Below are 12,168 nucleotides of genomic sequence, written 5' to 3' on the forward strand. Positions count from 1 at the left end.
AAAATCCACTTGGACATCTATCCATATTAGGGTTTGATTAAGAATTATGTTTATCCAACCCGCCTCATACGATGAGGTTGACCTCATGCAAGATTTTGCGTAAAAAAATGGCCCCCTCTAAGGGAGAGGGGGGAATCGAACCTCTGACCTTCGTCTAATGTATATGATACTTTGCCACATTGCCTGGCGGTGGCAACCACAATAAGTCATGGTTGGAAATTAACTTACCTTCTAATATCGTGTACTTATGTTTATTTTAGCTCATTTTAGCTTTTTCATACATTCAATTTAATTCTTATGTTGATTATAAAAATATTGGAGTAGTTGTTAATATAATTTAACTATATTGTTGATTAGTGTTTTAAGTGTGTAATTAATAAAGTATAAAATTGATAAAATAAGAGAGAGAATGTAATAAAAGTGATAAAGTAGGAGAGAGAATGCAATAGTTATTACCCAAAAAGAAAACGTGTCAAGATTCGTGAGACAACACAAAAAGAAAAACGTGTCAAAATTCGTGGGACGGAGGGAATATATGTTAAATGGTCTTGCAAGCGAAATCCAATCGTATAATTTTTTTATTTTTTCCAAATTCAATAATTAATTTCAATACATTGCAAAATGCCATCGTATAATGCATTCTTTCTCATCCAAAAATATGTTAAATAGTGTCGCGGCCGAAATCCAATTGTATGAATCATTTCACTTTATTTCATTTATTTATATATTATATTCACAAATTTAACTTAAATTAATTAATAACTCATAATTTTATAACAAATAGTTATATCGACTTCGTTAAACCATAGTATAGCAGTTCATTGTTTTATTGGCATATCACGTTTAATTGTTTTCAATAAAGCATTGTATTTCCCTCAAGTATATGTTAAATAGTTTTATATGTTAATTTTATTTCCAAATTCACTAATTAATTTTAAATAATTTATTAACTTTATTTCATTGAATATAATCTTTTCGACTTCACAAAGTATATGGTACATAGTTTTCCAAACAAAATCCATTCGTTTGATTCATTTATTTTAATTTTCTTATCGTCACTCACACAGTAGTAGTTCATTTTCTTATTATTACATCACCTTTAATAAAGTACTATGTTATTTATTTTTTCGATCTATTTCCCATCATATGATTCATTTTATTTTTAAAAATGTAACTAATTTAGTTTAATCAATTACTTCAACTTTATTTCATTGAGTATAATTATTTCGACATCATTATTTAAACTATAGTAGTTCATTTTCTTATTATCAAATTGACATCAATACTATATTATGATACATTTTCTTCAAGTATATGTTATATAGTTTCCCGAGCATATATATTATACATGTCTTCATTTAATTGGCCAACATATATATTCTTTCATTTTTAATAAAATTTCCTTCATTACATATATATCTTATACAATTCAATTTATTTCATTTTTTTTTTCAAATTCACTAAATAATTCAACTTTATTTCATTGAATACACTTATTTCGACTTCATTAATCACACAATAATGATTTATTTAGTTATTGTCATATCTATTACAATACTTTATTATAATATAATCAAATAAAGTATATGTTACATACTTTTCCGATCAAAATCCCATCGTATGATTAATTGTTTTATTTTTTATTTTTATCAACTTCACTAATTTATTTGAATTAATAAATTCAAATTGATGAACGTTGAGTATAATTATTTCTTATAATTATATTGCGTTTAATAGTAAAATATAATACATTGTCTTCATATATATGTCATATAGTTATTGACTTCACTAATTTTATTCAATCAATTAGTTCAACATTATTTCATTTATATTTACACTATAGTAGTTCATTATGTTATTATCAAATCGACATCAATACTATATTACAATGCATTATCTTCAATGATATGTACTTTTCCGACCAATATCCCAACGTATTCACAATTTCTATTTTTCAAGTTCATTAATTTATTTCAATTAATTAAGTAAACTTTATTCGTATTATTCCAACTATTATAATATATTTAATCTAAGTATATATTATTTAATTTTTCAATCGATGCCCCATAGTATGATTCATTTTATGTTTATTTCTAACGCATAACTAATGCGTTTGTCACTACCGGACAAGGTGACAAAGTATTACTCACATATTATTGAGGTCTCAGGTTAAAATCCCGCAAACACACCTTTTTCTTTTTATTTCGTTTTTTTTAAAAAAAAAAAACTTCTTCCAAATGTTCTTTTTTTATTATATTTCATTTTTTAAAAAAAATAATCTTCCATATGTTCTTTTTTTTTTTAAAAAATCGAAAACAATATATAAATGAAAACAAATATAGGATTATTTGGAAGGGAGTCTTTAAAATTAGTAATAATAAAAATAATTAACATAAATTTCGCAACTTTTACTTTTATTTCGTTTTTTTTTAAAAAAACTTCTTCCAATTTTATTTTTTTTGTTATTGTATTTCGTTTTAAAAAAAAATCATCTTGAATATGTTATTTTTAAAAAAATATTCGAATAAAATATATAAATGAAAACAAATCTAGAATTATTTTGAAAGGAATTTCTAAATTAGTAAAAATAAAAAAATTAACATAACATTCGCAAAATAAATTATATGTGGAAATAAATCTAGGATTATTTTAGGAGAATATCTAAATTACTGGAATCAAATATAGTATTAATCTTTGGAGAATGAAAATCTCTAAATTAGTGGAATCAAATCTAGGATTATTTTAGTATAATCTCTAAATATGTGGAAACAAATTAATAAAACATAATTTTGAAAAAAAAAAAAACAATTTACTCTTAACACAACTAAAATCTTAATTTCAAAAAAAAAATCGAAAAAAATGTAATTTCGAAAAATAAATATTAATAATAATAAAAATATATGGAAACAAATCTATGATTATTTTTAAGAGAATCCCTAAATATTTGGAAACAAATTAATAAAACGTAATTTTGGAAAAAAAATAATTTACTCTTAAAACAACTAAAATATTAATTTCGGAAAAAAAAATTCAAAAAAAAAAAAATTTTCGAAAAATAAATAATAATAATAAAAATATCTGGAAACAAATTAATAAAACATAATTTTGGAAAAAAAATAATTTACTCTTAAAACAACTAAAATATTAATTTCGGAAAAAAAATTCAAAAAAAAATACTTTCGAAAAATAAATAATAATAATAAAAATATCTGGAAACACATTAATAAAACATAATTTTGGAAAAAAAATAATTTACTCTTAAAACAACTAAAATATTAATTTCGGAAAAAAAATAAATTTAAAAAATAAATACTTTCGAAAAATAAATAATAATAATAAAAATATCTGGAAACAAATTAATAAAACATAATTTTGGAAACAAATAAAAATTTACTCTTAAAACAACTAAAATATTAATTTCGAAAAAAATATAAATTTTAAAAGTAGTTGAGAAATTTAAGGAAAGAATATTTTAAAAGAAAAATAAAAAAACGATAAAAAAATAAAAAAACAATTTAAAAATAAAAAATAATTTTCGAAAAAAAAACTGGCAAAAAAAAACGAAATTTACAGAAAATATAAATGTAAATAAAATATATTTAGGAAAAGATTAAAAGTAGTTGAGAAATTTAAGGAAAGAATATTTTAAAAGAAAAATAAAAAAACGATAAAAAAGTTAAAAAAACAATTTAAAAATAAAAAATATTTTTCGAAAAAAAAACTGGCAAAAAAAACGAAATTTACAGAAAATAAAAATGTAAATAAAATATATTTAGGAAAAGATTAAAAGTAGTTGAGAAATTTAAGGAAAGAATATTTTAAAAGAAAAATAAAAAAACGATAAAAAAATAAAAAAAATAATTTTAAAATAAAAAATATTTTTCGAAAAAAAAACTGGCAAAAAAAAAAAACGAAATTTACTGAAAATAAAAATGTAAATAAAATATATTTAGGAAAAAATTAAAAATAGTTGAGAAATTTAAGGAAAGGATATTTTAGTAAAACCATAAATTAGCAAAAAACCGGCTCATTCAAAAAACCTTAAAAAACCGATTTTTCATGCAGTGTCCGGACACTGCAGTGTCCGAAAATCTTTATTGTTTAAAGGGCAAATTGCATGAAAATACCTCACTTTATACCAAAATTTGGTTTTTTGAAAATCTTTTTAATTGTAGCAAAAATTTGAACTACCTTTCAATTTGTTGCAATTGACTTCCGGAGTAATTTTCCGGCCAACTTAATGCCGATGTGGATTCCCGTAAAGTTGATGTGGCATGCTTCGCCGGACGACAAATTGCATGAAAATACCCCACTTTATACCAAAATCTGGTTTTTTGACAATCTTTTTAATTGTAGCAAAAATTTGAACTACCTTTCAATTTATTGCAATTGACTTCTAGAATAATTTTCCGGCCAACTTAATGTTGATGTGGATTCCCGTAAAGTTGATGTGGCACGCCTCGCCGGCTAATCAAACGACAACGTCTCTAATTACCTTAAGCGATGTCGTTTTCCACGATTTTAAGCAAATTACAATTTCTAGTTTTATATATTTGTCGATTAGGGCTTCAAATGTCCTCATTTCTTCTCCCAAATTTTCTCATCTTAGTTGAAATTCTTGTTCCATAAATTTTCATTTGCAGCAAAAATCTTTGAACTGGTGGATTCGTCTTCTCAAACGGGAGAAAATTTGGGAGAAGAAATGAGGACATTTGAAGCCCTAATCAACAAATATATAAAACTAGAAATTGTAATTTGCTTAAAATCGTGGAAAACGACATCGTTTAAGGTAATTAGAGACTTTGTCGTTTGATTAGCCGGCGAGGCATGCCACATCAACTTTACGGGAATCCACATCAGCATTAAGTTGGCCGAAAAATTACTCCGAAAGTCAATTGCAACAAATTGAAAGGTAGTTCAATTTTTTGCTACAATTGAAAAGATTGTCAAAAAACCAGTTTTTGGTATAAAGTGGGGTATTTTCATGCAATTTGTCGTTTGATTAGCCGGCGAGGCGTGCCACATCAACTTTACGGGAATCCACATCAGCATTAAGTTGGCCGGAAAATTACTCCGGAAGTCAATTGCAACAAATTAAAAGGTAGTTTAAATTTTTGCTACAATTGAAAAGATTGTCAAAAAACCAGATTTTGGTATAAAGTGGGGTATTTTCATGCAATTTGCCCTTGTTTAAATAAACAGTTTATGATTAAACTCTTTTGGAGACAGTTCTACTTTAGAGCAGAAAATAAAAATCGGAAGGTTTGCACAAAAAATAAAAATAGTATTCTTGCCGCAAAAGCTTTTGTTCACCGAGATCTTTATTTATTTATTTAATTTACAGATCTTATTTCTCTCATCAACGCGCCGCCGACGTTCTCCGCCGTTCCCCACCTCTCAGCTTCTGTGCAGTCGCCGCCGTTCCTTCATCTAGGTTCGAACTGCATCGTTTTCTCGTTCTTCATTTTAATTCCATGAATGCGACGAGTTTTTCTTTGTCGTCGAGTTATGTCTGTTGATTTCCATGTTCTTCTTTGAACAAATGTTGGCTGTAAATCATGATATTTTAATGAATAAATGTTCTATCCGTTCCTTTGTTTCATGATTTTCAGTTACAACAAATTATTTTGTTCTAGAGTGTAGCTTAGTGACTAAGTAGAATTCTGTAGGTAAAAATTGCCCATCTTTAGGAGAAAACCCTAATTATATCTGGAATTACCTGTGCTAGACTGCTAGGCTTACTTCGTTTTGCTATTGTTGAGTAGAGGTACTCTTTCTGGAGATAATTACAGCTTTGGCAAATAATTGTTTCTTTCCTGAATAGACTCTATTTGAGCTTCAATCTTTTAATGCCAGTACCGTGATTGTATGTATACTCTGTTTGGTGGCATGAGTTAACATGAAAAAACGTATTGTTTCATTTGCATTTTAAATTGTTTATTGTGAAAAATATAGTATAAAATAGTGATTGGTGTGTAACAATCCACTCGGCTGAATAACGACTGTGCAGTTTAGATGCAGCTGTGCCATGATTCATGACTGGTTCATGGTTATGAGACTGCCTGAAGTGTAGTTACTAATTATTCACTCAATTTTGTAGATGAATGAATCTAAGAAGAAAAGGAGTTTGTGTAGAACAAACTTCGTGTTACTTATGAAGATGCTGGAATCTATAATACATTCTGGGAGATTTTTACATAATTTCTTGAAAACATCTAATGACTTTTGCTGATACACAATATAGGACGTGGAACATTATTGTTGAAACATGTTTTATGAATCCTTGACCGATAAGTAGCTTATTAGGCTTTGTTCCCTTCATTTGACATATATAATCAGTTTTTCTTGTTAATTTGTTGCATTTGCAGTAGGTAAGAATTCCAGCTTTTTTAATGTGATTCTTGGTTCCTTTAATAATATCCGCAATTGGTTTATATGATCGTAAGTTGATGTATTGCTGCATGAAATCTCAGGGCGTAGGACTGGGATAAAAGATGGACGATGTGATAACAGACATTCCCCCGCCTTCAAGACTTCTCTTGGAAGATCTAAACAACTTCACTCCACCACCACCTTCCCTTCCATCTCCGTTCCTGGTGTTTTCGTACACTGATTCAAAGAAAAGCTTCTCTCCCGCACTTCTCCTCATTGCCATGTCTTCCCCATCTCTTCACCTCTTACACCACTTGTCCTCAAAAAATCTTATTGGGACGCTTATTCTCCCCGAGATTCCTTTTGCTGGAAACTCTGTTGAGCCTTCACTTCGAGACAAATCATGCAATATATATGCCCTCAATGAAGCTGATAAAATGATCATGATTGTCCTGGTTCAGTTTCCTGTTACATCAGAGAGAGCTAATGCAGTGGCTAGGTTGCTGATTGGTGAAAAGATCACACCTCAGAGGGTTTTGATTCTGGATTCTGTTCAAAGCCACAACTTTCGTGGCAGGCTCTCTCCTGACGAGACCATCGCCTTCAAGCTGGAGACGTCATTGGAAAGAAAACATTCAGAGGGCAACGCTTCTTTTGTCAAAGGTCTGGATTACTATCCATCAGGAAGCATGGTAGATGGCTTGGCTGCTGCTCTTTTGTGTCGATGCCAATTGAAGAAGATCAAGGGAACTTTATGCGTTTCGTGGCCTGATTTTGGTACTCCAGTGATGTCTCTGGTCAAGTCTCTCTTGGTCAGGAATGTTTTGGCAGGCGTAAACTACACCATTGATGAGGACTACGAGGACGAGTATTTGAGGTTGAGCCGGAGAAAGGATCGTGTGGATTCTGACTTGTATACATGATCCATGAGTTCCTAGACATGCCAGTTTCTGGAGGCATCTAGAAGAAAACGACAGTTACTTTGATAATGTTTGTTTTTCTGTACCCTTTTTAGGTCATCAAATTTCACATTGTTGTTAACATGCACTTATTTTCATCAATATAGTAACATTTTAATTTTCATGGTGCCAACATAATTTCTCAACTTTTACTTCATTTTTAACTAGTGGCCAAATTTTCCTTGATCAATTCTGCTGAAACTGCTCGAACTCGAAGAGTTATACAGGTGTCTCTGTGTAAGAATCAAGACTCCTAATTTTCTTGTCCATGAATTAATTTCAATTCCAGTCTTCAACATTTCGTAGTGAAATTGAAGTTACGTGTAACATTACAAGATTAACAAGTAAATTTGAACAAGAAAACTAATTGCTTCTCTAATAGCATATATCTTGATTCATGGTTACATCAAGAAATCATTTTCTTTTCTTTTTCTTTTTGTTTATACTGTTGACAAAATTCAAACTCTTTTGCTAGTTCACCTTAGATCATGCATCCAACGGATTAACTCCTCCTTTTTGTTATAAAGCAGTTAGGAATTATTTGGATATGCTCAACAACAGATAACATCTTTTTTCCTGTAATCAGTGGAAAAGGGGTAAAACATCCAGCAGCACTTAGGTTTGGTTGCTTGCCCAAATTTTAATTACAACTTATTTACAAGGTACAGCCCTATAATTTGGTTCTTTAGGTTTGGGAGATCCCACCAACCAGACTGATAGTAGTTACATCCTCTCTTGACTAATACTTTTCACAAATTTTTACTCAAAAAAAATACAGCCATAGTTTGAATTCATGTGCCAAATCTCACTTATATAACTCATGCTCAAAAAGCTATTTCTACAATCTCTCTCTCTGAAACCATCCAAGAAAATCAGCTACTGCAAGCAAATGGCTGCTTCTCTTCACTCAAAAGGGCTCATTCTGCAACTGATCATATTGGCTCTTTGCATAGCCTTCTCCACCTTGCACGCGAGTGAGCCGCCTCTAACCTTAGATTACTACAAATCCACGTGCCCCTCCGTGCTTGAAGTCGTCAGGAAAGAAATGGAATGCGCGGTGCTCTCTGATCCGCGCAATGCAGCCTTGATCCTGCGATTGCATTTCCATGACTGCTTCGTTCAGGTCACCTTCTTGATTGCAGCGCATGCTGATAGAGAAAAACAGCGCGTTTTTGTAATACTGTTTTGATCATTTTGATGCAGGGATGTGATGCATCAGTGCTGCTGGATGACACAATCACACTCAAGGGAGAGAAGAAGGCATCCAACAACATACATGCCTTGAAGGGATTCAGAATCATCGACAGGATCAAGAACAGGCTTGAGTCCGACTGCCCTGCAACCGTCTCCTGTGCTGACATCCTCACCATTGCTGCTAGAGATGCAGTCATCTTGGTACTCATTTCTCACACACACACATTTCACTAAACTCTGCATCAAGCTGGTTTTCATTTGTCTTCAACTTTTTGTTGATGCAGGTTGGTGGACCTTACTGGCATGTTCCTCTGGGCAGGAAGGACTCCAAAACTGCAGGCTATGCTCTCAGCGATGCCAACCTTCCCACAGCAGACGACGGCCTTCTCTCCATCATTCAAAAGTTCATCTATCAAGGCCTCTCAGTCACAGACATGGTTGCTCTGTCTGGTAAGAAGCAATACCTAAATGCAAGACAATCATCATCAGTTTTTGTTTGTACATGGTTGTGACTTGTCATTGTTGTTGCAGGGGCTCACACAATCGGCATGGCTCGCTGTGTGAACTTCAGGGACAGAATCTATGGGGACTTCTCTTCAACTGCAGGAACGAATTCAGTCTCAAAGAGCTATCTGAGCAAACTGAAATCAGTGTGCTCACCTGTGAAGGGATCATCGGACCAGAATGAGTCAGCCATGGACTACGTCACGCCCAATTTATTCGACAACTCCTACTACCAGATGCTCTTGAGAGGAGAGGGACTCATCAATTCAGACCAACAACTTTATTCCAGTCTTCTAGCAGTTGAGACCAAAAAACTTGTCCACAAATATGCTGAAAATGCAGTTGCCTTCTTCGATCAGTTTGCCGAATCCATGGTGAAAATGGGGAATATTACGAATCCTGAGACTTATGCTAATGGAGAAGTGAGGAGGAACTGCAGATTTGTGAATACATGATCAACTCTTCAAGTTTGCATCTGTCTTAGAATTTCTGCCAAATCAAGAATGGAGTTGATGCGTCACTTATTTCATTATTTTTGTATTCATCACAAAGATTTCGTGTATACGTATACCACTTCGGTTTGAATCAATGTTTCGACTATTTATGGAATTATCCATTTTGTTTTTTCTTTTAGGGTTGATGTATAGTTTTGATATTCCACTCCATTTTTTACGTTGTTCTTGCCAAACTCGCCAACTTATGTTGTCTCAGTATTTTCATTTGGTTTGAAAATCTGTTACTTTTATTGACTTTTGCGAAACTGATTTATTTTGGAATTCAAACAAAATAACCATTATATACTAGTGTGTAACCCGTCGAATTTCGACGGGTATCATTTAATGTTAGTATAATTTATAAAAAAAAGGACGTAAACATTATTTCACAATATATTTATAAATTATGGAGATCATTTACTAAAAAAACTGTTTATATGTCATGTCAAACTATTATAATAAAAAAAGGTCTCCGTGTAAAACTAAAATAGAATATTTCTTAAAAAGAACTTCCACCCACTCTTTAATTCCACCAATTTTACCTGCAAAAAATCCATAAAAATGAACATTTTATTTAAAAAATTAATAATAAAGTTATTTGAATAATACATAGAAAATTTATTAAATCTCTATAGCATGACATAAAAAATAAAATAAAAAATGATATTCAAAATTACCTCACAGTTTATCAAAAATTTCATTGTACACAACGTTAGTAGTTGTGTTGTGCGTTTGTCCTTCTGCATCACATGTTAAAATTTTGAGGCCTTTTTTGCTAGTAACTCTTGAGACTGCAACGTACAATTGGCCGTAGGTAAACACAGGCTTCGGTAGGTATAGACCTACATTTGCAAGAGATTGACCCTGACTTTTGTTTATTGTCATTGCAAAACAAAGACTTAGTGGGAACTGCCTCCTTTGAAATCGAATCGGAAATTTTGTGAAGTCCGAGGGGCTCATGATCATTCTTGCAATGGAAAACTTTTTGCCTGCATTATTACCTGAAATCAGCTTGGCTTCAATCACGTGGGCCCCAAGTTTAGTGACTATCATCCTTGTGCCATTGCAAAGCTCATTTGAAGGATCTATATTTCTGAGAAGCATGATAATGCATCCCTCCTTCAATTTGATTTCATGACTCGGCAATCCCGAACATTTGATCGTGTTCAGATACTCAACTGAAAAGACTTGATCATCGAGGTCAACTTCTCCATTATCTTTGCAAATGTTATCCGAGCTAAGGTATACTCTTTCTTTGGCAGGCATCAAGGACATGACATATTCATTAATCGAATCAACTATATCATTGGTTGGGGCCAGGATAGCTCTATCCTTAAAATATTCTGGATTAGACAGGGTATGCAGTACGTCTGGATAAGTACTTTTCACTATGGATGCAATAGGATTACTTGAATCCCGTATTATCATATCGTCTGGTAACCTCAAATCGGCTTCTCCATCACCAATACTCTCACCAGCTGTACCATCCCCTATACTAAGTATCCATTCTGCAAATTTCTTGATGTCTTCAGCATCAGATCCAGACGCTCCTCCCTGACATTAGAAGTTATTTATACAGTCAATTTATCAAAGACATAATATAGATGAACTTAGTTATGATAATGTGTTATCGTGGAATACCTGTAATCTCATATTCTTAGTCAACCTCAGAACTTTGCATGATGTCCAAAGTTGAGAAGAGCTTATTGAAGCATGCACAATGTCGTGTCGACTCCCATTGGGGACAACTGGCAAGATCTGCCTAAAATCCCCCCTAGTACTACAACCAAACCACCAAATGGTTTCACTGAACAACTTCCTTCAGGAGAACGCATAACATCTTTCAGGCTCCTATCCAGCGCTTCAAAGCAGTATCTGTGCGTCATAGGTGCCTCATCCCAAATAATGAGTTTTGTTTTCTTGATAAGTCCAGTGAGATCGCTGTCTGGCTTAATCTTGTGGCATGTGGAGTTCTCATCACAATCTAACGGTATACCAAATCTCGAGTGCGCAGTTCTGCCTTTAGGGAGTAATAATGAAGCTATTCCACTCGAGGCTACAGGCAGTACGATATCGCCTTTTCCACGTAAGCTCGAGCATAAGGTCCTCCAGATATATGTCTTTCCTGTACCACCGTATCCATACAGAAAGAAAAGTCCTCCCTTACCACTATCAACTGCAGTCATGATCTTATCATAAACAGTCTTTTGCTCATCCGTTAGAGAGTGATATAGCTTTTGATGCTCAACATTCATTTCTTCAATGTTATAAGACGTCTCTTCCAAGATGAGCATGCTTAAAGTAGAAGATATAACAGTCTCGTTTGGTAACGGCATAGTAGGAAAGTTAATGAGACTGGTAGAGTTAGCCACAAGCAACTTTTCAATTTTAGCTAAAGCAAGGTTTTTTAATTGGTCATCTATCAGCTGCAAATCTATTCAAAAGACGAAAAAAAAAAATAATGTCATTTAATTAAATAATGCATCGCATATTAAGTTCATTAGATGTAACAAATGTTTAAATATTTAAAAGGTCAAAAATATAAGATAAATATTTCATTATAACAATTACCTGGCTTCTGAAGAGTCTTCCGTTTCATGTGAAGGATGTCGTCCGATAGTAATCGCCAGGTTCTTTTCCATACT

At 32.1% G+C, this 12,168-nt stretch overlaps 3 protein-coding genes across 3 annotated transcripts; 2 read left to right on the forward strand and 1 right to left on the reverse strand.

Moving 5' to 3' along the window:
* The first annotated feature begins 5,225 nt into the window (after positions 1–5,225).
* LOC130986290 (uncharacterized) lies at positions 5,226–7,464 on the forward strand. The gene is made up of 2 exons (XM_057909657.1): positions 5,226–5,434; positions 6,474–7,464. The coding sequence occupies exon 2, from the start codon at positions 6,495–6,497 to the stop codon at positions 7,293–7,295; it is 801 nt and encodes a 266-aa protein (XP_057765640.1). The 5' UTR covers positions 5,226–5,434; positions 6,474–6,494; the 3' UTR covers positions 7,296–7,464.
* A 575-nt stretch (positions 7,465–8,039) lies between these two features.
* LOC130986289 (peroxidase 11) lies at positions 8,040–9,662 on the forward strand. Its single transcript, XM_057909656.1, has 4 exons — positions 8,040–8,454; positions 8,535–8,726; positions 8,810–8,975; positions 9,057–9,662. Exons 1-4 carry the CDS (start codon positions 8,152–8,154, stop codon positions 9,482–9,484), a joined length of 1,089 nt encoding a protein of 362 aa, XP_057765639.1. The 5' UTR covers positions 8,040–8,151; the 3' UTR covers positions 9,485–9,662.
* Positions 9,663–10,201: 539 nt separating this feature from the next.
* LOC130986291 (uncharacterized) lies at positions 10,202–11,287 on the reverse strand. The gene is made up of 2 exons (XM_057909658.1): positions 11,165–11,287; positions 10,202–11,077 (listed from the first exon to the last, which is right to left on the reverse strand). The coding sequence occupies exons 1-2, from the start codon at positions 11,174–11,176 to the stop codon at positions 10,202–10,204; spliced, it is 888 nt and encodes a 295-aa protein (XP_057765641.1). The 5' UTR covers positions 11,177–11,287.
* Between the last annotated feature and the right edge of the window lie 881 nt (positions 11,288–12,168).

Source organism: Salvia miltiorrhiza, chromosome 5, assembly GCF_028751815.1.
Source record: "Salvia miltiorrhiza cultivar Shanhuang (shh) chromosome 5, IMPLAD_Smil_shh, whole genome shotgun sequence".
NCBI lineage: Eukaryota > Viridiplantae > Streptophyta > Magnoliopsida > Lamiales > Lamiaceae > Salvia > Salvia miltiorrhiza.